The sequence below is a fragment of the Manis javanica genome, chromosome 12, assembly GCF_040802235.1.
Source record: "Manis javanica isolate MJ-LG chromosome 12, MJ_LKY, whole genome shotgun sequence".
NCBI classification, from domain to species: domain Eukaryota; kingdom Metazoa; phylum Chordata; class Mammalia; order Pholidota; family Manidae; genus Manis; species Manis javanica.
In genome coordinates, this window is record NC_133167.1 from 23,091,055 (window position 1) to 23,118,249 (window position 27,195).

The following is a 27,195-nucleotide window of genomic DNA, read 5'->3' on the forward strand; positions in this document are numbered from 1 at the left end:
TTTGCCATAACTCCACATGTCATATTTTATCACCATGTATGCTTCTTATATCATAAAGACTCTTGGGTTTTATGACACAAGTAACAGAATTATTTGCTCCCAAGGTTTGACCTGCACTATATGCATTTCTGGCTCTGGACCCCTTTCAAGACCAGAAATTTCTATACCACTGAATTTGGAGCCAGAAGTAGTATTCTCAGACATGGGAAGATGCTGCCTTCAGAACCCAAATAGCTAGCTATTGTGTTTATCCTTGATTGTGGGAAGCTCTAGATGCCATAATTTGTCTTTTTTTTGGGGGGAGGGAATGTTCTGGCATATTCTAGATCACTGGACTCCTAAGTATTTCTCCAGTGTGTCAGGTATTTAGTTGTTCCTGGTTTATTTAGTAAACCTTTCCTAAAGTACTGTCTTTGAAAATTCATTTTGTTTCTTCATATAAAACAGTTGCTGTAGTCCACTTAAAGATAGAACATATTTTATGTTCCCTCCTGGATATGAAGTGCACTCTCTTAATTCAAGGCGGTCTAGCTTAGGTTTCCTTTGTGCTTCATGTAACTTGAAATATTTTTAGACTTCAAACCTGCATCATGACATGAAGTGAAGTGAAACTACTGAAAAACACAAACTAAATGTCATGTAGTTTCCTAAGTCTATAAAAGAAATTTAGTCTATCTGGGGGGGGGCAATTCAGGATGTAGCGCAGTAGTTAAGCAAGTAGTAGTTGTTAACACAGCTACCCTTGGATTGGAATGTGGATGTTTGAAGGTGCTATTTCAGATTCGATATTTAGACAGAGAGTTTTTTAGGGAAAGAGGCATATATATTATCAATGATGGTAATCATTTTCAAATTTTAAACTATCTTGTTTTATACTTGTTTGCTGAACATCAACATTTTTGCTAATTTTACCTTTTTTTCCAGATAACTTTGTGGTTGATTCCAGTTCTTGTGTGCGGGCCTGCCCCAGTTCCAAGATGGAAGTTGAAGAAAATGGGATTAAAATGTGTAAACCTTGCACTGATATATGCCCAAAAGGTAAGTGATAGCTGAGATTATTTTGTCTAGATTGTGGGCCTAAACCAAGGTTTTTATTCACTTTTTGATAGGGTAATTAAGTTAGCCTCTCAGAACACTCACAGCCAAACCTTTCCACTCATGCTTTTCCATGACTTTGAAAAGTTCCACAAAATATCAACTGTTGTAACAGTGCACATTATTGATTTTGAATGATATATATACTAAAATGATCCATATAAAACTCAGAGCTAACTTTGATAGGAACTCAGAAATAAAGTTGTTTTTTATTCTACATGTATCAAATCTTAGACATTACACACAAAACAAGGATTCATGATTATTTTATCATCAAGAACACATATTAGTTGGGTGCCAACTGTATGCAAAATGAGTGGCTATGCATAAAAAGGTGTGTAAAAACATGCAATGTGATATTTACTCTCCAGGTCATAAGAGATAAGATATGTGAAATGACAAGGAAATTTAAAAGGGTTCAATAAATGCTGCAGATAATTCATATTATAGAATTTTAGTGGCAGAAGAAATCCCTTCCAGCTGTGGTGCTCAAATTTCTCACCAGAATGAAACAAATTAAGCAGAGTCAAAGTACAGTCCAAAGTTTCTGAATGTTATTAAGCTTCCCAAAGTATCAAAGAGTGCCATAGAAAGGGGAACTTCTGACGTACTTTACAACTGTATTTTTCTCTCTCTCCCCACACACACATTTAAGTTTTGGGGATTCTTTTGTTTTTAAGTATAGCCTTCAGAAAGCACAAGTACTACTCAATCAATTTAAGTATAAATATTTGAAATGGCTCTTGATTCCGGTTACCACTTACATCGTTAGTATTTTGTTTAATGTATATTCTTATTTGGACCAGGCTTTTTAAAACTGCAGATTGTAGACCCTCATTAGCTATGAAATTAGTTTACTAAAGTGATCAGAATTTAAAAAGTATTAAAAGTAATATTTAAGGATGAGTTAGAGAATAGGTGATTTTATCTGGTAAGGAGAAATACTAATGGTTGAAAGTTTTGTTTTAGTTATATATATATGTTTTGTTTGTATACTGGGTCTTGAAATATGATATAATTCTTACAAGTAATGGTCACTAGACTGTCATGCAGGGACAAAATTTTAAAGCGAGCCCCTGTAGTAAACATTGCGTGAATGAATTATTGCTTTAGTTGTTAGAAAACAATTCATTTATTTTGATAATTTTTTGTATTATACAATAAGTAGTTCTTTTTTAATGATAATGTAATGATTTGTTGACTAAAAAAATTTCTTAGCTCTGACTTTGTGTCTTTTTTCTACAGCTTGTGATGGTATTGGTACAGGATCATTGATGTCAGCTCAGACTGTGGATTCCAGTAACATTGACAAATTCATAAACTGTACCAAAATCAATGGGAATTTGATCTTCCTTGTCACTGGTATTCATGGGTCAGTATTACATTTTTGTAAAAAAGTTTACAAAGTATAGACAAAGCTTAAGAGATTCTTTAGCTTTGTCTGTCTTATTCCTCTTGACCTAGAAGAGTTCTGCTCTACCTTCTGCTCTTCTCCAATGAATCAAATGCCAGATTTCACCAGCAAAAGTAATAAACCAGTTTGGGGATACATCTGGATTATGATTTGGTGACTATTTACATATGAAAACATAAACTTATATATATTTTATAGACATATGTATGTATGGATTTGTAGGACATTCTCCTCAAATCCATAGATTCAGCAAGCTTGATATATTTGTAAGATATGTTTAAGGGAACAGTATCAATGGGTGAGCTGGAGAATTTCACTCAGATTCCTAACCAATTAGTTTAAGACAACTTAAATTAATATTCCTTAAAAAATATACCTCACAGAAAACAAATCAGTAAGTTGCAATTCTCTTGAGCTTTCAGAAATTCTCTTCGCCCTGGTACATCTCTATCTCTTTTTTCTTCGGTTGGGAAGTTAGTACTGTTGTAAGAGATCCATCAAATAAATTTCATTTTTGCAATAAGAATTGTAACATTTTCTGGGCTCTTTCATTACACAACCAACCACCTGCTGTTTTTAACTGGCAAAACAACCAAATTTGTATTCTTTTGATTGCAATAAAAATGTCAATATTTTTACTTTATATTTGATCTGTTTGTCTATATTACTACTTAATCCTTAAATATCAGCATTATAGGCTACAGATAAAAAATATCACTCACATTTTTCAATTCAAAATTTTACTTGAAAGATATAACATGTAATTTCTACAAGCAAAATAATTTAACACATTATGAAGAAATATGCCCAAATAGGAACAGCAAGAGAAATAGAACAAAGTGATTTTTTTCTATTCAAATAAATTACTGTCTTATTGCATAAAACATTTCTTTACTTCAAAATGTAACTTTTAATATGAGTCTATGCCAGATATTGTAATAATATATATTCATTTTTTGCCCATATTTGTTACAATTGCCAAACAGTGTTTTTACTTTTTTTGTCAAGATTTCTAACTACTTTCAAAAAAACATGTGGACTTGGTTACTCTTTGCCCACATTCCTACATAGCAATGATCTGTTGAAGCAGGGTAGTATTGGCCACTTTGAAATGGGACACATTCAATCGAATTTACCACAGTCCTCACTGGCACTGAATTCACTTATATTGTGGTTTTCACCTTCTTAGTTCCACTTAGAAGGGGATGTGAATCAATATTTAGGTGCATCTATATAATTTAATGTGTATATGACATTTAGTAAAACAATATATCCACATTATAACTATTATAAGACCAAATATCACCATGAATGAAAGACCATATCATGTTAACAGTGTTCTGAGAAATAAGAAAATGTAACTATTTAATTCACATTGCTTGTTTCCACATGGATATAATAAATGAATTGGCTTCAAGATCATCAATGTAGGCAAAGGTTTGAAAACATAGCCTGATCAATGCATTAGACCATGGCTTTTATCCCACTCAGCCCCAAATCCATCTTTTCATATAGTAAGCATTTTAACATTTCCTTTTCAATTATGAAATAAAGATTGCAGATAATATAACCTACCTATATACACAATTTTGTAAGGTGATTATAATTCCCTAATTGTAATTTAAAGAAATAAGGGAAAGTAATATATGATAAAGTATCTATGGATAGGAAAATGCTTAACTTCTACTTATAATGAAAGTTTGGATATATTTGAAATAAGATTAGAAGTCATTTTGTGTAAGCACAAGAAATAAATAACAGAGGAGTAACTGATCAGTATAATAGAAAATAACTAATCAGACATATTGTTATATGAAAAGATTAAGATGGAAATAACTTTCATTGAAATAGAGACAACATAACTACAGAATTAACACAAAACATGATCAACTGTGAAGTTTGTGCACATAAGGTCCTAAATTGGTGGTGGGGGTGGGCATTTTCAGGTTCTTCAAACCATAAAACTTTGCTATAAAAGACATTTAATCTCCTTGCTTTGGGATTATTACTAAAAGCCTGTGGGGTCCCCTAATTTCTTTTACAACTGAAGCACTTCTACAAATGTCCCAGTTTCCCTTTAGTGGTGTGCTACTGCCCCCATTGAGAATTACTGCAAGAATTTTGTGATTGTAGATGGATTGTGAAACTACAGAAGTGATGTACTGATGGTTAATCTTCTTACAGATAAACCATGGGTGAGGTTTGAAAAAAACTCTATCTAGTACAGTTCAGAATGGTTATTTTAGTCTTGGTTCATTATGGAGGATATTTATCAAAACTCTGGATTTATAGTAATTATGAAATGGCTTCACATACTGTCAAATATCCAATTAAATTTTTAATATGTAGAAGAGCTGGAAAGTTAGTGACGTGTTCAGTTTATAGAACAATAGCAGTATTTTTAGAAATAGACTAGGTACTTTTATTTCTTTATTTAGAAAGGGAACCATGGGCAACACTCAGAGTGTAAGGTTATCCATACGAGTAGTCCCCTTTCATGTCTTGTCATGTTTGACATTGTTCATGAGCATGTGCTTAGAGTAACAAAATGTTAGCCAAATAAGCATGTCCATGCTGTGTCACAGTGAAACACTGACAAGAAAGTGCTTAGGTGATGGATTGCGATGACAATAGACAGTGGGAAAAAAAAATCTGGTTCGGTGAAAAAATAAAGTATATTTTTATTTTCAGTGGAATTGTGAAAATGTATGTCTCTCTCTTTATCCTGAGCTTTATTTTGGATCACTAAACACAGTGACAAGGTGGACATAATATTCTTTTGCCTTGCTCTGAATTTAGCTAGGAAAGTTTTCAATTTTAAAGTAGTGTGGATTTCAAGTGGCTGTAGGATGAAATTCCCTAAAGGTATTTTGATGTTGGTAAGTAGGATTCTGTCAACTTAGTTTATGAGACTCCCGAATCTCTAAAATTAAGTATATAAAATTTCTGCGGTCCACTGCGTTTCATGTGAACAGCGGAGCATTCATTTCATTCCTGGAAACCTGGAAGTATTCTCAGTAAACGTTGGGACTGACCCCATTATTGTGTGCTTGCCCTAATTTTTTGACTGTTTCTCAATAAAGCCAGGATAGTTCATTATATCACCAGAGCTGTTCTATACACTGCTTTTTTTAAAAATCAAAGAACAAATGTTGAAAGCTAATTCTATTACTGCAGAGTGCATATTTCCTCTGCATACAAGTCTTTGCCCATTAAAAAATGATAAGATTTTTCCACATGATGAAATTCATTTTGTGACTTCATATTCATCAAAGGCATAGATATTCATTCTATGTATCTTCGCTTAAAAATAGAACAAGTTTGCAAGAGAATTTAATTTAGACTTTAAGCTTTTGAGCAATATTCATGTCACATTGAGAAAAATCTTGTTTATGTGTGAATTAAAGGGAAACACATTTATATTTCTCCAAGTCTTCTATAGCTCTCCATATTAAATAGTAGTGCATTTTGTCTATTGCATTCTTAGTTTGAAATGGTAATTTAATCAAGTGTATATATATATATATATATATATATATGTGTGTGTGTGTGTGTGTGTGTGTGTGTGTGTGTGTGTATACATATATCTATATGTGTGTGTATATATATATTCTTTTCTTTAAAGATATGGATGGTTCACAGTTTATAAGAACATGCTGATGAACCATGCTGAGAGAGTCAGGTGGTTCCAGAGATTAAGGTTGCTGGAACTAATAAGAGTCTTTTCAAGGCCCTAATGCTAGGATGAACAAATGTCAGTGAATTCAGACTCAGAATCCTGGAAGACAGGCCATATCCCCGTCTGTCTGACAGGGGATTGTGGGGTACCTTGATTGATAGCCCCATTAAGACTACATCTAATGGATCACTGTATCCTCATATTTATTCATCATACAAAAAAACAAGTTTCTCAAAGACTGATGAAAGAATAGAGGTCCACAGCAAGAATAAAACTCAACTGATGGCTACAGGTGTGTACTCACGCTTCCAAGAAAGCCTAGGTTCCTTGTTCTTCAAAGGTTTGATTTATTTGGAGAAGTGATCCATGTACAGCATTTAATTTTTCTCTGAGGCTTACATATTAATATGAGGTTGCTACTGCCCAGGACAATGAAAAATATGTTTTAAAATAATAAAACTTAAAAAAATACTATATATTCCTTAAACAAAACTGAAAGTATTGCTTGGATTACTGAGAAATGTTTGATACTATGTTTATTTGGCTTAAAATTCAAGTATACAGTTATTTTATATGGTCAATATGTTATCCATGAAAAATAGTTTCCTAAGACAGAACCACTGAAAAAAAAAATTAAGGTATGTTATGCTTCATTTTGAAAATATACCTATATATCTCTATATCAAATGCATTAATTACAAAAAATGTTTATGCATTAGGAGATGGCATTTTTTAAAATCTTGAAAATTTACAACACCTTTTGAATATTAGTAAGTTTGTCATAAATTTTGCTTTCAAATGTTAAAATGATTCATATATATGGAAGCAAATAGTTCCTGTGTTTTAAAAGTAAATATAAATAAACCAGATAGGAGCAAGATTGCTCTAAATAATCCATATGAAGAGGAACTTTCCTACAGTATGATGGATGTTAAGAAAAATTCACTCACAAAAAAATGTGAAGATTCAGCAAAAAAAAAAAAAGGTTAACTTTATGTATTAAATTATCTTTCTTAGGAAATCACAGGTGCTATTAGCAATTTTGAGTGCTTTGAGGAGCCCAAAAGGCAGTTGTTCTCATCATAACATATTCGAAGAGTGTTTTCCCATATAAAAAATAAACTTTGAAAGGAAAATAGAATGAAATCGTTCAAAAATGCACTTGCTACATTTGAAGGTTTCTTCAGGATAGTCAAACTTAACCATTCCTGTAGACCTAGAATAGCCTTTGATGAGGAACTCATCTTTGGTGTCATCAAAAATGTCTCCAGAGCACTTTTAACCTCCCTCTCCATCCAGTGTAGAAAAATTTGTTCAAGGCATTGCGATTTTTTTTGCTAATTAAAATTCAAAAATTTTTTATTAAAAATCAAAAATTTTGTTATTGCTAATTAAAATTCAATGTGAATGAAAATCATCATAGTTATATTTCTCATATTTTCACTCTTTTCTCTAATTTTAAACTTGGCTGCATCTCTTCTTGATTTCCTAGGGACCCTTATAATGCAATAGAAGCCATAGACCCAGAGAAACTGAATGTCTTTCGGACAGTCCGCGAGATAACAGGTAATTTTTGAAAGTGCAATTGATGTGCCACGTCTATGTGAATGTTAGTGTTTTCTTGAAAATATTTCATGATAATGGAATCACCAATTGATTTCCAAAGCAAATTCTAGGTTTGAAAATGCATGTCATTTTAAATGATAGATGTCTTTATTCTTTAGCATTTGTGCACATTTTGAAAGCTTATAAATTTATGAAATAAGCCTTGAGATTTGGTGTTACTGTTTTTAAAAGTCTCAACTTATTTTTGAACAGATGTTTTCTATTTACTTTTCACAAACACTATTGAGCATGGGTAACATGTACCATTCATTTAGTACGTCTTTATTGAGCATCTAATATGTTCAGGCCTGTTACAGTAGGTGATATGGAGCCCTCAGACATGAATCAGTCATGGATTTGCTATCAAAGCATGCAAGACAAAAAAAGAGGAAGATTAAGTATGTGCATAAATACCTTAAAATGCAAGGTAGACAACTGATATCACAAGTATTCAGATAGTGGTAAAGAATTTCAGAGAAATTGAAAGTATATTAACTTTGCATAGTTAGACTAAATATCTTTGCTTTTAGAAGAATAAATCAAATTAAGAACAATTTAAATATTTTGTCATATCTAGTTATATGATTCCATATGTCGGGGAAACATAGATTCTTGCTGCTCATTATTTTTATATTCATTATATACTGGGTATTATAGCTTTGAAGCTTTGGGTAAGACAATCTTGGAAAAAGAAATAATGGATAGAATGGTTTAAAAATTGGAATATTCACTGCCTTTTTCTTACCTCCCATCTTTCAACACAGTTTCATCATATTTCAAGAATAATCAGTATTAAACTAGTTTTTAATACAGTAATATTCTAAAATTTTTTACTGCCCTCATCTTTTGTAGGGTTTTTGAACATACAATCATGGCCCCCAAACATGACTGACTTCAGTGTTTTTTCTAGCCTGGTGACCATTGGTGGAAGAGTACTCTATAGGTAAGTGTGTGTGGTCAAAGGTGCCAGTCTCCCAGGTTTCATGAGTAGCGTCATATGTACATTCTATCAATGCATCGAGCCTCATTGATTTACTGATTGGAGAATACTGGGTTTCCACTTCCAATTCTGAAGGTAAACTCAGTGAAAAATACCCGTGATTGTGCTTTAAAGTATATAGGATGCACCGTTAGATTTTTTAACTACCTGTCACTTAAAGCAATATTAGTGTTTTACATGGTGATGTGATGTGAACTAGTAAAGCCTTCTTTTTTGTCACATGTTATTGTAATTAAGAGATAAAGTTGGATGACTTCTCAATAATTTAGGTGTGTAGGATACAAATGCTATTTTACCAGAAGGTTCTTGTTTTACTTCTGGAGCTATCATTTGATCCAAGCATCATATGGCTGATTTTCAGAAATTTATCTACTATCCTACATGCAGTGCTGGTAATAATAGACAGAAAAATAAGAGCTCAGGAGTTCTACAGTTCTAAAGTTCTAATGTTAATATTTTCTATTCACTTAACACAAGCATATAGTTAATATTCGTTATGCTACTGCTTTTACTTTATTTCAGATTGCATCTATAGGAAGTTCTTATTTATGAAATTAAAGATTAATTTACATAAGAAGATTTTGATTTAATTTTTCTGCCTAAATATGAAAAATGCCCAAAATCATTAGTCCTCAAAAATTTTATAACATATTTCACAGAAAGTCCATTGAATTTTGCTACTGAAACAGGTAAACTTGTAAGATGTTTTAAAATGTTAAGGGGAAAAGTGCTTAATAAAAAAAGATGGTTGAGAGATATGATTTATTCAAGGGCTATATGCAATCAACTTTTGCCACCCATTGAATAATATGCTTGTTCACATTAAACTTGTATATCTGTCAAGGCCTTATTATGCTCACATTGTAATCAACAGCTCAAGGTGGTTATGATGGGAGCAAAGATTTTAGATGATGAGAAGATGAATTACATTTCAGTTGAATACACATACACACAAGTTGTGTTTATGTACATATATAGTTCTCCATATGTTTACATATATATAAACCAAGTGGAAAAAATTATGAGTATTAACAGCAAAGTATATTTAGATTTACAAATGAAATAAAGAGGGATAGTTTTGCTCTCCAAATGTAAAATGATGTACATTGGTGGATGGATATGTGGGACACACATTTATTCTTTAGAAAGTGGAAAAGGAATTTAATTACAAATGTGGATTATGTTGAAATAAAAACAATTTCCTTGAAGTGGTCATTTGTTTCCACAGTGTAGTTGTTTAACTTTTAGAGATGCTTTCCCCAGTTGTCCAAGCCTTCTGAGTATTTCTTTAAAATGTTAGTTTAATTTTATTCTTCTCTTTAATTTTTAATATTTCTTATCCTTACTTATACACTCTTGAGGTATTACAAATGCACCTTGGTTTTTGAGGTATAAATTAAAGCTTAATAGGTATAGTCATTCTCTGCAATATTTACCCTCTGAAACGATGTCTAAATCTGTTAAATAGTTAGAGTAGAATTAATGTCTTAATGTCTTATTTTGAGTAGATGAGCAATCATTCCATAAACACTTATTACTTAGTCTTAATACAGGATTTCATCCTTGAGGAACATAAGATTTGATAATAAGGACAGTAGTGAACAGATGAATCAGTGGTAAATATATAAAGGTAGAGATGTCATAATTCTATTCATACTTCTAAACAATGAACATTTCCTTTTGTGGGGTTGAATGATTATTGTTAAAGCTGTCATTGTGTGTAAAGAACTAATATTGTGAGCACAATTCATTGATTCCATCTCTTTTCCTGCTGTATTAACATTTTTTTGGAGTAAGTTGTGACATCCTTATTGTGCTTAAAGAATACATGTCATGGCCAGAAAATATTTATTTATTTTTAATAAATTTCCCGTCTCCCCTCTCCTTAGTGGCCTCTCCTTGCTTATCCTCAAGCAACAGGGCATCACATCTCTGCAGTTCCAATCCCTGAAGGAAATCAGTGCAGGAAACATCTACATTACTGACAACAGCAACCTGTGTTATTATCATACCATTAATTGGACAACGCTGTTCAGCACTGTCAACCAAAGAATAGTGATCCGGGACAACAGGAAAGCGGATAATTGTAGTAAGTACATTACCAGGACAAAACATAGAAATTTTAAACATTTTCTCCCATGTACATCGGACCAAGCAGCTAAATATAACAGCAGGTCAGAATCGTTGACCTCTTTTTCTTAACCATTTGAAAGGGGGATATTATACCTGCTGACATGGTATAAAATAATTAGAATAGGAGAACTTTTATAATCGATTGCATGCTTTTATAACATCCTGCACTCTTGAAAATATCACCTAATCATAAGTACCTCTATGGAGGTACATTTTCATGGGTACATAGCTATGCCTCTCCTATCTTATACTTTGATTTTCCAGTGATTAATACTTAATTTTTTCCTCTTTATCTACTGAATACTACTCTATTTTATATCCTGCAAGTGCTGCTTCTATGAAAATAGTGTCTGACTTATGGTCAATATCAAATAAAGAGACTCAGAATTTAAATGATCTATTTACAAATACATATTCTTACTGTGGTCATAATGAGTCTGTCCTTCTAAAAAATCACATCCCCTAATAAATATTTTGCTCTCAGGATGTCTTTTTACTTCTCTGATCCCACGATTGGAACAATCACAAAAGTGCATGTACACAATAATTGAGTTCATTTTTCATGTATGTGAATGAATAGGAGAGGACATTTTTAATATAAGCTTTTAAGAGACCAACATGATTTAAGTTTATTGAGTTAAGTAGTGAATTATTTTATTTATGAATACCCCACTTTTTCCCAGAAAGGATTTAAAGTAGATCAAGGTAGCTATTTTCATAAAATAAAACTTATGATTAGTGATAGAATCACATTTTAGCTGTTTTGGATGCTTAAAAATATTTTTCAGAGGAAAGAGATCTGTGGCAACATGATGTTACTGTTTTGAGTAAATGCAGGTTTTAAGCATTCTTCTGTTCCACCTAGAATCAAGAAATATAAAATCCTATTTTATATCAGAATATGCTTGTTCACATTAAACTTATCCTCTCATTTAGCCTGGATTATTTCCTCAATTTTATACATTTCTGGTACATGAGAAAAGTCTTGTCTTTATTTTTCTGTAATACTTAAGCTTCTTACTCCCATTGCTGTCTGTGCATTTATACATGGCTCAGACAAAATAGATTATTCATGGTAGTGAAATAGAAGATTCTTCAACAGTAGCTTATAACTGGTTCCCTAGATCAGGGTTATACTCTCCTTTTCTTCTACTTCTTTCAAAAACCAAAACAAACAAAGCAAGAGTACTATATTGTCATTCAAAGATAAAATTTAACTATGAAGACAAGAAAAATCTAAAGAAAAATAATCAGAGAAAAACACTTCTCTTTGACCCATTTAATCATTTCACAAATCCCACAAACATTTACTTCTTTCATCTTTTGTAAATCTAAATAAAAAAGCAACTGGGAAGAAGAATTGGCAGAAAGAAATTAAATGTAGAAAAGCAAGATAGCAAAAAAATTATGTAATTCTTTGCCACCTCTTTAAGGTTTCTAAACTTTTCACACAACCAAAAAGCAAATAATTAACAAAATCTAAAAATCTAGCATGTTTCTCCACCTTTGGTGTTATGTCCCATAGACTGAGTTTAGCCATTATTTATACCATGAACATATTTTGTTTTGTGCACTTAAAGCTGACTTTGCAATCTGGGGGAGAAATTAAGCAGTTAGGAAAAAAGATTTTGTTGTACTATAGTATAAAATTAAGTATATCATTTTCATTTTAACATCTTAGATTAAATTTTTGCATGAAATCCATTTATCAAAATTTTGATTTCAGTTTCATAGTACATTGGATCTGGCATTTTCAGAAATATTACTCCATAAACTTGACCTAAGAAATCATATGCTGCTGATGTTTACACTGAGCCTGCAGTGGTTGTTCACATCTGATTAAAGCCTTTTTATCATCCATAGTACTATCTGCAAATAAGAAAAATTAAATAGTTGCTTCATTTTTAAATGCACTGTAAATACTGTATTTTTAGATATTCTCTCTTAATATACCACACATATGCAAGACATACATGAGCACACAGTACATATACATATTCACTACAAGACGCATACAGACATATAGCATACATGTATGTATGCATATGCACACACAACACATACACAGGTAAATACCCCTAGAAAACATAAATATGCACATACATACACACACACAGTCACCATAAAATATTCTGATCTAAACCTGAGTATTTGCTTAAAAGAAACACCAACATTGATTTTTAACAGTGTTTTTTGGAGTTCAACATGATTTAAGACAGTAATGAAAGTGATTGATTTTTAACAGTGTTTTTTGGAGTTCAGCATGATTTAAGACAGTAACGAAAGTGAAAGAACCACTTCACCTCCTCTATTCAGGGTGTTGAGCAATCTTACTCTTTTAAGTCAAAAATTTCAAAGCAGAATTGATGGTTCAAAGAGATTGAGATTGAGAGGAACTCTAGAACCTGAAAAGCTGGAATATTTTCTGCCTCCTTCATTTGTATGATTGTGGTATGAACAAAACAACAGTGCTGGTTGGAAGGAATTTTAGAATAGGCTTATAAAAGTCTTTGAAATTTCTTAAAATATTTAAGCATAAACTTTTAACACTGAAATATAGAGAGTGAAGATAAAAGTGTTACAGCAACCCTTCAGAATCAGAGTACATTTGAACTCATCCATCTCTATCTTAAAAATATTTGTACATATACACTTAAACCCAGCAGCATAAACTATAGAGAAAATAAATTCATAATTAACTTTTCAAAATGGAAATGAATTTATTTTTCTAATTATAACAGTGCCTTTATCATTGTTAGAAATCAGAACAATAGAAATATGTAAAAATAATATATTTTTTCTGGTGTATTTTTCTTTTTATAACATCACAAGAAATTTTGACTTTCTATAAGGTCACAATACAATGGGTATTGTCATCATTGTCACCTCTAATATTGTATATTACAGAAAATGAATTTGATTATAACTTAAGGTTTACCTTAAATTTAGGAAAATATTGCCAGGTCACAGGTTTTCTTTCTTTCTCTCTGTCCCATATTCTTGCCTTTAATTTGTGCATGCCTAGCCCAGCCCATACTTTCTTGGGTAAATGTATATTACCAAGCAAAATGTTGTCACATGAGAAGAATCGTCCTTTGGATCCTCACTGGGAAATTAATAACTTGGTCACACTTTATGAATCATAAAGTGCATTAACTTAGAATACAGGGAAGTCACTCTTCTAAGTAATCGGAAGATAGAAAAATCTCAATTGTACTTCCAAGATTTTCTTTTTTAAGTTAGCAAAGCAATACATTAATACACTGTTCTTTATAAAAAGAAATTCAAATAAGATTTTCTTATTGTATTTGTAACCACACAATGTCTAATTACCAACAATGTCACAAAATGTTCTCTGTGTCCTTATCAAAAGGGTAATAAGCAGTTACAGTTTCAGAAATGACACACCTTCTATTTTTGTAATCTGGAAATTCTGAAAGAATGAAGGGCCTCTCAACAATAAAGGCCAGGATTACTGGAGGCTTCAGTTTTTATTACAAATGGCAATATTTTAACCTGACTTTGCCTCTAGATTGGTGGTTGAGAAATTTTAAAGCAAAAACTTTGAATTATTAAAAATGTAGAACTCTGGTCTCCAGTCTCTAGAGATTGTTTGATAATGTTATAGTTTATATTCCCTCCCACTACCCCAAAAGATGTGTTGAAGTCCTAACTCCTGGTACGTGTGAGTGTGACCTTATTTGGAATTAGGGTTTTTGTTGATTAAGATGTAAATTAAGATGAGGTTATACTGGAGTGGAGTGGGCCTGTGATGCAATATGACTGGTATACTTATAAGAAGAGAAGAGATACAAAGACAGACACACGGAGGGGGAGGCCACGTGAAATCACACACATACACAGAGGGAAGACAGCCACATGCTGGCAGAAGCGAAGACGGGAGTTATATAGCTGTAAGCCAAGGTTCAGCAAGGATTGCTGGCCTCCAGCAGAAGGTAGAAGTGAGGGAAAGACCAGAGTCTCCCTCTGAGCCTTCAAGAAACAACCAGCCTGCCAACATCTTTATTTTGAAATCCAGAATGGTGAGAAAATAAGTTTTTGTTATTTTAAGCCACCCGTTTTGTGGCATTAGTTACTCCAGCCTTAGGAAACTAATACAGACAATGGTATGAGACCCAGGATCCTGCATTTTTAATATGCTCCTGGTCATTCTGAGACAGGTGAAATCCTTTGAGAAACTCTACTCTTATCATACTCCCTATTATTCTCTCTATTATTCTACAGTCAGAAATATATTTAAAAATACATTCTGATAATTCATTTCTTCTTGTGAGAGCTTGTTCCCCCAAAGACCTATGGTAGGAAAAATTGCAGCTGAGTAACTTAAAACCATATATTTAATAACAGTTTTCAGAGACAAAGATAATGAACTTAAAAAAGCATCCTATAATGTTCCTTTTTCCTTTTACTAACATAACACACTCAGTAAGATATAGGGAATATTTAATGATAGTTTACACATTGAGTAATTATAATATATATTATACTATTAAATTAATTTACTTGAAAGTTTCAATGAAATATTTATGAATTTTTTTACTCTTCTTACAGTTAATCTGCCCTCTGAGAGGTGCTTTATAAAGTGCTCAATATTCTAAGAATATTCAAGGACTTTCTAATATTTTTTCACTACTGTCACTGCTACCTGTCATCTCCTCCAACAGAATTTACTCCCCAGGTTCCACTCAAGTCAGAGGTATAGAGCAGTTAAAATTGAACAAATCTTTTGGTATATAACTTATTCAACATGGTGAATGGGTATGTCTCCCCATTTATTCCTCTACTCCTACCCTGACCAACTTTTTGTACTTTTAACTCGTTCTAACATTTTACAAAGATTTGTATTATCACCCCCCCACCTTTATGAATGTCTAACCTTTCCAACTACCAGAGCTTACTGCAATACAGTTTGATAATGGTGCCCCAAAGATGTCCACATTCTAACCCCAAAATCTGTGAATCTTACTTTTCTAGCAAATAGACTTTGTAGATGTGATCCAGTTATGGATTTTAAGATGAAAAGATTAATCGGGGTTATCTGCATGGCCCCTAAATGTAATCACACATATCCTTATGAGAAGGAGACCTGACTATTGTAAAGAAGGTGATGTGACCATGGAAACAGAGGCTGAGTGATGTAGGTACCAGCCAATGAAAGCTAAGGTAGCCTCTAGAAGCAGAAGAGACAGGGAACAGATGCATTTCTGGAGCCTACAGAAAAAATCAGCCCTGGTGATAGATTGATTTTATTTCATTGTGACTCATTTTGGACTTCTGAGCCCTAAACTCTAAGAAACTATGTTTGTATTTATTTTTAGTGATTATGTTTGTGGTTAATTGTTACAGTAGCAATAGGAAACCAATCTTTTAGTGGCAGAAGCTCAACTCAAATTACTACAGGTAAAAGAAGGAAACATAAAACAGAATCAAAAAGAAAGAAGGTTTAGCTATACTTAAATGAGACAAAAGAGACTTCAAGTAAAAAATATAACAAGAGACAATGAAGGTCATTATATAGTGATAAATGGGTCAATTCATTAAGTGAATATAACAATTATACATATATATTCAACCAAAAACAGAGCACCTGAACAGTAATAGGCAACAGCACAATGATAGTAGGAGACTTTAATAACCCACTCTCAACAGTGGGTAGATCATCCAGATAGAAATTCAATAAACATTGGACTTGAACTATATACTATAGGCCAATTGGACCTAACAGACATATACAACATATTCCATTCAACAGCAGCAGAGTACATGTTCTTACAAACGCACATGGAATATTCTTAAATATAGATCATATGTTAATTCACAAAGCAAGTCTTTTAGAAAGACTGAAATCATACCAATTACCTTTTCTGGCCACAGTGGTGTGAAACAAGGAATCAGTGACAGGCAGAAAACTGGAAAATTCACAAATATGTAGAACTTAAACAACACATTATTGAACAAACAATGGGTTAAAGATGAAATGAAAAGAGAAAATAATAAATATCTTAAAACAAGTAAAAGTGGGAACACAACAATGGAAATACCAAAAATATAGCAAAATCAGTCCTAAGAGGGTAGATTAGAGCAATAAATGCCCACAATAAAAAATAAACTAACAACTGCAACAGTAACAACAACAAAAAAAACCTCACAAGATCTCAAGCAATCTATCTTTATACCTCAAGGAACTAGAGAAATAAGAACACACTAAGCCCAAAGTTGGCAGAAAGAAGGAACTAACAAAGATCAGAGCAAAGTGAAATAGAAAAGATTAATAAAATTATGAGTCCATATTTGGAAAATATGAACAAAAATGACAAGCCTTGGTTTACTTACCAGAAAAAAAGGGAGGAACTCAAATAAATAATATTTCAAATGAGAAAGAAGACATTACAACTGGTACCACACAATATGAAGGATTATAAGAGACTACAATAAATGATTATCTGCCAATAGATTGGACAACCTAGAAAAATGGATTAATTTCTAGAAACATGCAACCTATCAAGTCTGAATCATGAATAAATAGAAAATCTGAGCAGACCAAGAACAAGTTATGGATATAGAATCAGTAATGATAAATCTCTCCACAAATAAAATCCTAGACCAGATGGTTTCATAGGTGAATTCTACCAAACATTTTAAGGAGAATTAAGACTAATTCTTACACTTTCCAAAAAATTGAAAAGAAGGGGATACTCCCAAATTCATTTTACAAGTCTAGCACTACCATAATACCAGAGCCAGATCAAGATACCACAAGAAAAAAACTAAACAAATAAACAAACAAAAACTACAGGACATATCTTTGATAAATCTAGATGCAAAAATCCTCACAAAATATTAGCAAACCTAATTCAACATCATGTTCAAAGGCTCATACACCATATGATCAAGTGGGATTTATCCCTGGGATGCAAGGATTGTTCAATATATGCAAATCAATGAATGCAATACACCACATTGATAGAATGAAAGATAAAAATAATAAGATCATCTCAAAGGGTGCAGAAAAAGCATTTGACAAAAATTCACTTCCTTTCATCATAAAAGCTCTCAACCAAGTGCATATAGAAGAACCATACCTCAACATATTAAAGATTGTATATGACGAACTCACAATTTAGCAATACTTAAGAATAAATTTAACAAAGGAAATGAAAGATGTGTACACCAAAAACTATAAGACACAGATGAAGGAAATTGAAGAAGACACAAATAAATGGAAAGATATTCTGTATTCATTGACTGGAAGAGTTAATACTGTTAAAATGTCTATACTACACCAAGCATCTATAGATGCAATGTAATCCCTATCAAAATTTTAATTTTAACAGAAATAAAAAAATAATCCTGAAATTTGTCTGGAAGCATAAAAGACCCTAAATAGCCAAAGCAATCTTGGTAAAGAACAAAGCTGGAGGCATCATGCTTCCTAACTCCAAACTATACTACAAAACTATAGTAATCAAAACAATATGGTGCTGGCATTAAAACAGAAACACTGCAAAAGAAACAATCAAGTAATTGCAGAGGTAACCTATAGAATGGGAGAAAATATTTTCAAATCATATATCTGGTAAAGCTTTAATATCCAAAGTATATAAGGAACTCATACAACTCAATAACAAGTAAACAAATAAATTCCAATTAAGAATTAGGGAGAGGGTTTGAATAAACATTTCTCCAAAGAAGACATACAAGTGACCAACAAGCACACAAAAAGTTCTCAACGTCACTGGTAATCAGGGAAATGCAAATTGAAACCATGATGAGGTATCACCTCATACCTGTTTAAATGGCTATTTTCAAAAAAGAGGTAAGAAGTGCTCATGAGACTGTGCAGAAAGGGAAACTCTGGTGTACTGTTGGTGAGAATTTAAGTTAGTATAGTCACTATAGGAAGCAATATGGAGATTCCTCAAAAAATTAAAAATAGAACTACCATATTACCCAGCAATACCACTTCTACGGTATACATGCAAAGGAAATCAAATCAGGATCTCAAAGAGATACCTGCATTCCAATGTTCATCACAGTATTATGATGCACAATAATCAAGATATGGAAACAACTTAAGTATTTTTCAATGGATTAATGGATAATGAAGATGTGGTAAAGATATATATACAATGGAACATTACACAGCTATAAAAAAGGAGTTCCTGCCATTTGTGACAACATGGGTGGACTTTCAGGGCATTAGGCTAAGTGAGTTAGGTCAGACAGACAAAGATGAATACCATATGATCTCACTCATAAGTACAATCTAAAAACATCAAACTCAGAAACAGAGAATAGATGATAGTTGCTAGAGACTGAAGGGTAGGGAAAATAGGGAGATGTAGGTCAAAGAACATAAACTTCAGTTATAGGATGAATAAGTTCAGGAGATCTAAAATAAACCATAGTGACTATGTTAACAACACTGCACTGTATATTTGAAAGTTGCTATAAGACTAGAGTTTTAATGCTCTTACCATAACAATAACAAAATGGTAACAATATGAGATGAAGGATGTAGTTACTAAATTTATTGTGGTAACATAGCTTTATGTATATGTATGGAATCACACTGTATATGTTAAAGTTATGCTATGTTACAAGTAATTTTATCTCAGGAAAGCTGGAAAAAATTAAATATTGGCCATAAATCTACATCTTTTAAGTCTTTTCGTATAATACAGAAAACAATAAACAATTAAAAGGCAAAAAAAATGAAAAGCAAGAGATTATATCAACTCATAGAACTGAGAAGTCTAAAGAATATTCCTTCAGGTACAAATGGTCCCAGGAGTAAAACAAATCACAAGGACTCAATCCTCCTATATACTGCTTGATTCTGCTTTCTTCTTAGGCAAGCACTCTGTCTTCATAAAATGATAGCCCTGGAAGGGTAAGGTTAAGAACATCCTTAGAGTTTATGAGTGAAGGTGTAAGCTCTATGTTCTCTCTGCCAACATCTGTATTGTACAAAGAACTCCGATTGGTCCTGCTTGGGTTTTACATATCTCTGGACATCTCACTGTTATCTCCCTGCCACCAACTATTCAAGCATGTTTTCAAAGTCAGTCCCATCAAAGCAGTTAGAGTGATAGTTACAAAATAAGATCCTTACTCTTCTGCTTAAAACCTTTCAACAATTTCCCATAGCTCTTTGATAAAGGCAGGCAATCCCATATTTGGCCACTAGTTCCTCCATAATCTGGTCCTTGTCTACCTCACTAGCTCATCAAGTACCACTCTCCCACATACTGTCCATGTCCAGCCTGTTCTCTGAAAGCACTGTTATTCTCTGCTCAGTCTCTCTTGGCTAGAGTTGTAATTTCTAATTTCCCCTACCTATAATTGCCATAATAATTCCTATTTATCCTCATCCCAGTTTATTATCCCTCATCTGTGGGCTAACCTCACATCATCCACCTGTTAGGTTAGGACAATTTCTGTATACTTTTAGCATAATTATTATTATTAATTATACCAAAAATAATAAGCGTAATTATTTATCTAATACTTGTCTCCCCAACTAGACTTTAAGCTGTAACAGAATATGTATGTTATTTCATTTTTCCATCATAACCCCATTTTTTACCAGTGTCTGACATAAAGTATATAGTTTCTCAGCAAAAATGTTGAAAGCTAAACACAAATATTTTTGTTTCTTTTCACATTTCTCTTAGATATATTTATTAAGGGCTTAGTTAAATGAGTAACCCTGCATTAAATACTCTGCTTATACGATGTCTAATCGCCATCACAACCCAGAAAGGTAGATATTATTATTCACTTTACAGATGAGTAAAACATAAATAACTACACAAGGCTACATGGTTTCTTATAAATCCTATTTTTGGCCTTAAAAAAAAAAGAACCTGTCCAATACATTCTCAGTAAAACCTATGTCTCTATATATGGTAAATCATGCAAACAGCATAGATGGGCTTGTACAATGGAAGAGTAGATATTTCCTCGGCCTTTGTGCCTCCAGACAGGCACTCCATTTCAATATTTGAAACTAATTCATTTACACATGCAGCACAGTAGCAAGATCCATTACTTAAGCTTGCCTCGATTTTAATAAAATCAGGTTCAGTATTCTCTGTAAAGGTTGAAATACTAAGCACATTATTACCTCTTCAAATTTTTAACAGACAGGTTCAATTCCAATGAGATAAAGAAAAATATTTTTTTCAGCTTCAAGAAAAAACTCAGAGGAAGTTAAATGTTGCCTAATAACCACATCGCTGAAGTTTAAGAGGGGTTTATAATGGTCTTTTGAACTGTAGGACATTGAATAGCCCTCTACTCCTTCCTGTGTGACTATCACTCTGGGAGGTCAGAGGGCTGTTGAATTCTGGGTGCTGATTGAAAATTTATTTTCTCTTAAGAATTTCAAAGAAGTAATTTCCTTGGCCTTTTGCTCTGTGCTGTGTGGAGACACTTCCCTTTGTTTCACTCTGGAGAAAATGATTAACCAGCCTTCAATGTCATCACTTAGTGGTTTAGAAAAAATTAGAAGGGATTATTATGATTTTCTGTTTATTATTGCTTTTCTCTGATAGATATTATTTCCTTGATCCAAAACAGCTCTGAAATTGAGCATCTGTATACAGGCTAAGGTAGGGAATAGGCAGCAGAGAAAAAGGTAGGAAATTGGGGAAAGCAAAAACGTTCTGTTACAACAAATAACAAAGACTTTAACACAACATCAAAGCAATCAAGTTTTACCCTTCCACATACTGTAGAGTTTTATCATCTTTGGGACATGAAGAGGAAGGGATGAGTGAGAGGCTTTCGAACCTGAAAACATTATGTGAGTTGGTGAAATAAACTTTAAGAAGATCATGGAATATCACTAAGTGGGCAGTCACAAATACTGACGGCTTTGTCAACATCCTAAAAGGAGAAACTGAAAATGTGTTTGAGGGCCTTAGATAGCAGTTGATAACATAATTTAAGGCACTGATTATATTTTCTACAAGATATGAAAGTGATGAATACAAAGAGATTCCTGAGACCATGCAGTATGATTTTGAATACACCTTGCTGTCTTTATAAGGGACTTTTATAATATAATTTTTCTTCTTTATTTTCCTTCTTCAGGATTTCCTTAGATGACCATGTTTATCCCATAAGCAAGTATATATAAGAATTATGTATAAACATAAATTTATATATTTCAGAATATGAAACCCTTTATAAATAATCTTCAAATGGCTAAATGTTATAAAAATAGATAGTTTAACTTTATATTCATTAAACTGAACTTTCCTCTTTTCTAACTCTTCATCTATTATGTAAAATTTGATCTTACACAGTTATATTCCATCAGCTAGATTGAATGATCTTTCTAATTCCTTACATCTTTATAAATTAGTGGGAAGTTACTTATACATCTAGGGAATTAATGATATGAGACCTATGTTACGATTCCATTTCTACTGGCATTTCTCTTGTACAGTGAGAGAACCCTCTTTATCTGCACTATGAATGATTGGAAGAAAAGAACTCTTGCTATCAGTTCAAAATCAGGTTAACAGATATTTTCAGTTAGCCTTTCCCAAGTAGAACATAAAATCATTCAATTTTTTTGGAGAGTCTCCACACAATGAGAACAGTCTCAACTTAATAAATCAATTTATTAAATTAAATATTTCAATGTGGTAAATCTTTAAGACCTGGAGAGAACCACAATTAAACAAAGTCCATAAGCTTTATGAGTTACTAAAATAATAATCTACTTTAGAAGAGGGACAATCCTGTCTCCACAGGAAAACACTCTATTCAATCTCTGTTCTTTCAGATTATCTGTAAAAATTACATGTAATTGTTATTTAGAATGATAACTATAAATTAAATAAGTTAATAGAATAGGAAACTAATTTTCAATAAAATTTTGTGGACAGTATCGTTTTTGGGGCATTTTGGTGGTATCTTACATGAAAACTTTTGTTTGTAAATGAGGAATAGCAAGTAATTCCGTTTTGGATTTTTGAAAGTAAATGTAGGATGTCCACTCTGGCCAAGGTGGAGTAACAGAGATCAGATTTACCCTCCCCCATGAAATGGCCAAAAGAACAAAATACATGCAATGATAGTTTGTTTGCAAGAGTGGATACCAGATAATGAAGGAGAGAGATTCCAAAGAGCAAGGAAACAAATGAGGTGAGCTTTGTGTTTTCCTTGGCTAATTACCTTGAAAGAAATATGTAGGCCATGGCACAGTGAGCGGGGACCCAGTTAGAGCACCAAGACTCCTTGAGTTGAGGAGGCAGAGCGGGGAGTCCAGGGAGACTAAGGCAGCTGGAGTTGACAGACACAGTGCCAGAGACGAGAGAGCAACGCTGAGAAAACTGTTCTACGAGAAATGGTAAAGGAAGTCCTTTAGTCAGGGGGAAACAATACCAGACCAAAATATGGATCTGTATATGGAGAAAAGAGCAGTGAATGGATAAATATGTAGGATTTTCTTCTTATTATTTAATTCTCTTCGAAAGGCAACCTAATGTTTAAGCTAAAATGATGAATGTGGGGTGTATAATATGGAAAAACAGAATGTATAATGGCTCAAAGTTATGGAAGTATCCTATTTTAAGGTTTTTAGAATATTTACACACAGTGTGTGGTAGAGTGTAACTTGAAAATAGACTGCAGTAAATGAAAAATGTATACTAGAATTTCTTCTTCTGGAGAGGTGAAATAGATACAAGTTGCCCTATTCTTTTTGCTAAGTACAACTAAAAACCCAAGGCATTATAGAAAAGATACATAAATTGATTTTTAAAGGTGGGGAGAAGAAGGAAGACAAATTTGGCACATTGGAATCCAATAAAGGACACAGATGTGAGGTCCCTCGGTTTCTTTTATCTCATATATCTGAGATTTGAAGGTGAAGAAACTGACTACTCAGACACACCAGAGGTGCAGATCAAAAAAGCTCCAAAAGCCTGTTCTCTCTATGCTGAAAACCAGGAAAGGGGCAGACTAACAAAACAGAAGTCTTTTTAGACAGTAACTGTTCTACTCCAGCCAAATCCCATAGAAGAGACTGTGGCCCCCAACTTCACCCATGCCAGCAAAGGAATAGGGAGGCTAGGCTTCTTACCTCTCTAAGCTGTAATGAGGTGCCTCAACCTCTCTGCCAGGTTGTCAGTGAAGGGAGGAGTACCCCCACTCTGACACTTGTTACTTGGGCAATTTGGCTTCTCTGAGCCTCTGTCCATTTGTGAAATGAATGAATGATCATTCCTACTGGGGAAACTATAGTGCATTGGGGAAACTGGGTAAAGGGAACATGGATCTTTCTGTATTATCATTTACAGCTATATATGAATCTATAATTATCTAAAAATGAAAGAGTTAACTAAAAAATTTTATTGAAAATGCAAGTGATATCCCTAAAATAACAAATGAGTTATGTAACTCATTATCAAAAATAAAAAGATAAAATCATAAAAAAGTTTGGTTTCCCAAAATATGACAGGAGAAGAGAAAAAAGATTGGACAAAAAATAACAAAACAATTTCAACTAATTATATCAATTATTATATTCAATGTAAATGGTTTAAATGTCCTAATTAAAAGCAGAGATTGTCAGGTTGAATTAAAAAATAAAGCAAGATCCCAACTATATGCTGCCTCCAAGACACAGATTTCAAATCTCTGTAGGCCCTTTTTATTCAACATCTAGAATCCCTTTAGTAAAATTATGTTATTCAGCATAAATAATAACATACTGAATAAATGTTCAGTTAAGGGAAACAGAGTTGGTGAACTTCAAGAGGCAATTTTGAAAAATGAACCTAAAATTGTTTGGCACTTCGTCCATCACTAAAAAAATATAGGTATAAGACTAAAGACCATTATTAGTACTTTAATCTCTCTACCTCTTCATGAATCACCAGTACATTTTTTTAATATTCTTTCAAAACTTCTCTTTAATATATGCCCGTTTGACTAAATATCAAGGTATACTTAGACTAGAGCAGAGGCCCACAAAAACTTGTATTTTATTTCTATTTCTCTCCCCTTCTTACCTCCATATATTTTTCTTTTCCTTTTTCTTCCTCTTTTAATATTGTTTTTTGGTTTATGATAACTATCATTTGTTTTACTTCTTCATGAAGCTTTCCTATGGAACTGAAGTGAAAAATTTTGGTGTTGGAGCAAAAGGTTGGCTTGAAATGTATATGGTTTGTTTCCTACCTTAACTGGAAGGTGGATTTCTATCCCTCCTCCTCCCTAGAATTTTGATACAGGCAATTGACATTTGTTCATTCTTATGAAAAATGCAGTGGTGTCCTCTGAGCACAATGACTGGGCTCCACAGTACGGGAGATGTTGAAGGTAGGGGCCATCATGGTGGCTGGGTAGGCAACCAAAGTTATGTGCCACACATTCCCTTCAAATAAACACCTTCAGAAATAGCTTTACTAGGAAGATTCATATTAAAATGGTTGAGTTTTGGCATAGGCTTCTGTTTTATTTCCCCTTGATTTTGCTGTGTTTCTCAGCTGCTGAAGGAATGGTGTGCAACCATCTATGCTCAAGCGACGGCTGTTGGGGACCTGGGCCAGACCAGTGCCTGTCATGCCGCCGGTTCAGCAGGGGAAGGACCTGCATAGAGTCTTGTAACCTCTATGATGGGTAAGGCATCTTACAATGTCACCTTAACCTCCTGAGCTTACTGATTGTTTCTGATTTAAAAATGATAAGAAATGGTAAAAAGTCAGAATTTATGTGCAGGCTAAGATTCTTAAGGAGAGTTCTTTTTTGCATAAAGAGACAACCTATAGAAGAATTGTTTTAAGGTGGAGTAATTTTATTTGCAATAACAAGTCCAAATATATATTGATTGTTACATACATTTAAAAAAATGTGTACCAAATTATACAATTCTTAATAAAATATAGCAAGTTATAATTAAGCAAAATTGAAAATTATATTCCTATTTTCCTTATGAAGGGGATTTTTATAAGTAATCATTCCTCTCTTATGGTCCAAAAAATTTTTTTATCATACTTTCCTGTTAATTTTCATCATCTGGTTACTGCAAAACATTTGATTATTTTTCCATTCAAGTTGTGTGTATATTTGTACACTAGGAATGACATGTTTCTATATGTCAGACTACTGCTTTGCCCTATAGAAAGATTAGCTTTGTAGTTCCGAGTTGAAGAGGTTTTTGAAAGTGTTCCACCACTTTCTAAAGATAACCTAAGCAATATTTTACATCAAGTATTTTAAATTCCTTCTAGTACTACAATAACCACATCGCCAACAATAAAGCCTAGTATACCTTTTGGCATGGCATTTCATATACTCATAAAATCAATTTATCATAACATACCATTTCATGCATCATCATTGTCCTTCATTAGTATGACAATGCATTTTTTTAGTACTATTCCTGTGTCAAATTTTCTTATACTGCTCACTGAAGGGATTCTCAACAGTTTTGTAAAAGTATAGCTTTGAAGTTCTTTATTTCATTTCTTCTTCTGCCTTATGAGGTGCCCCATTTTACCAACTGTTTTCAGATTCCCAGATAACATTGTACTTTTGCATTTTATATCAGAAGGATTAAAGTCTATGGATCATAATATTATTGACATGTATCTTCTTTGAGAGATAATGACCAGAGCCAGCTACCTCCATGAAATTTGGGGGGAAAAATGAAATAGGTTTTCAAGAAAATTTCAGCTTATAATTTTTAAGGTACAATCAGCTCATAAATTTGATAATAAATAGCAAATTGTGCATTGCTTGTTTCATTGGAGTATATTTATAGTTGTTTATTATGGAATAATGATATTTTCTGTATATAAAATACCTCAGATCAAAATATCCTTGTTTGTAATTGTAGCTATTGATACCATTAAGTGAAACTAGTAGACTTTAGTACCATTAAGCAAATGTTACTTATAACATTAACAAATAATTAAACTTATAACATTTATAAATTTTATAAAAGTTTATAGAATATGTACAGTTCTAAAGAGGGAATGGATTATAGAAATCATTAAGTATGTAAAAATCAGGAATGCTAACAGCAACATCTTATGAACAGTGAGCACTGGTAGAATGGTGTGTGTCCAGTGTCTTAACCCTGTAGAAAAATCAAGCCAACGGTAAAACTCAGGGCATCTGATTTTCATCCTGTTTCCTTTCTATATGCCATTGTTTTTCTTTACTATTTCAGTTTTAATCTTGTCAGAAATATGAAACTGATAAATATGTGAATCTATACAC

General features: G+C 32.8%; 1 protein-coding gene across 5 annotated transcripts in view; it reads left to right on the forward strand.

Moving 5' to 3' along the window:
* ERBB4 (erb-b2 receptor tyrosine kinase 4) overlaps positions 1 to 27,195 on the forward strand; it is a 1,111,691-nt gene that overhangs the window by 793,394 nt on the left and 291,102 nt on the right. For all 5 annotated transcript variants that reach the window (XM_073218152.1, XM_073218154.1, XM_073218156.1 and 2 more), the window contains exons 8-13: positions 925 to 1,038; positions 2,341 to 2,467; positions 7,681 to 7,754; positions 8,646 to 8,736; positions 10,683 to 10,882; positions 25,458 to 25,590. In XM_073218152.1, coding sequence (XP_073074253.1) covers positions 925 to 1,038; positions 2,341 to 2,467; positions 7,681 to 7,754; positions 8,646 to 8,736; positions 10,683 to 10,882; positions 25,458 to 25,590 — 739 coding nt within the window. The remainder of the gene's footprint in view (positions 1 to 924; positions 1,039 to 2,340; positions 2,468 to 7,680; positions 7,755 to 8,645; positions 8,737 to 10,682; positions 10,883 to 25,457; positions 25,591 to 27,195) is intronic.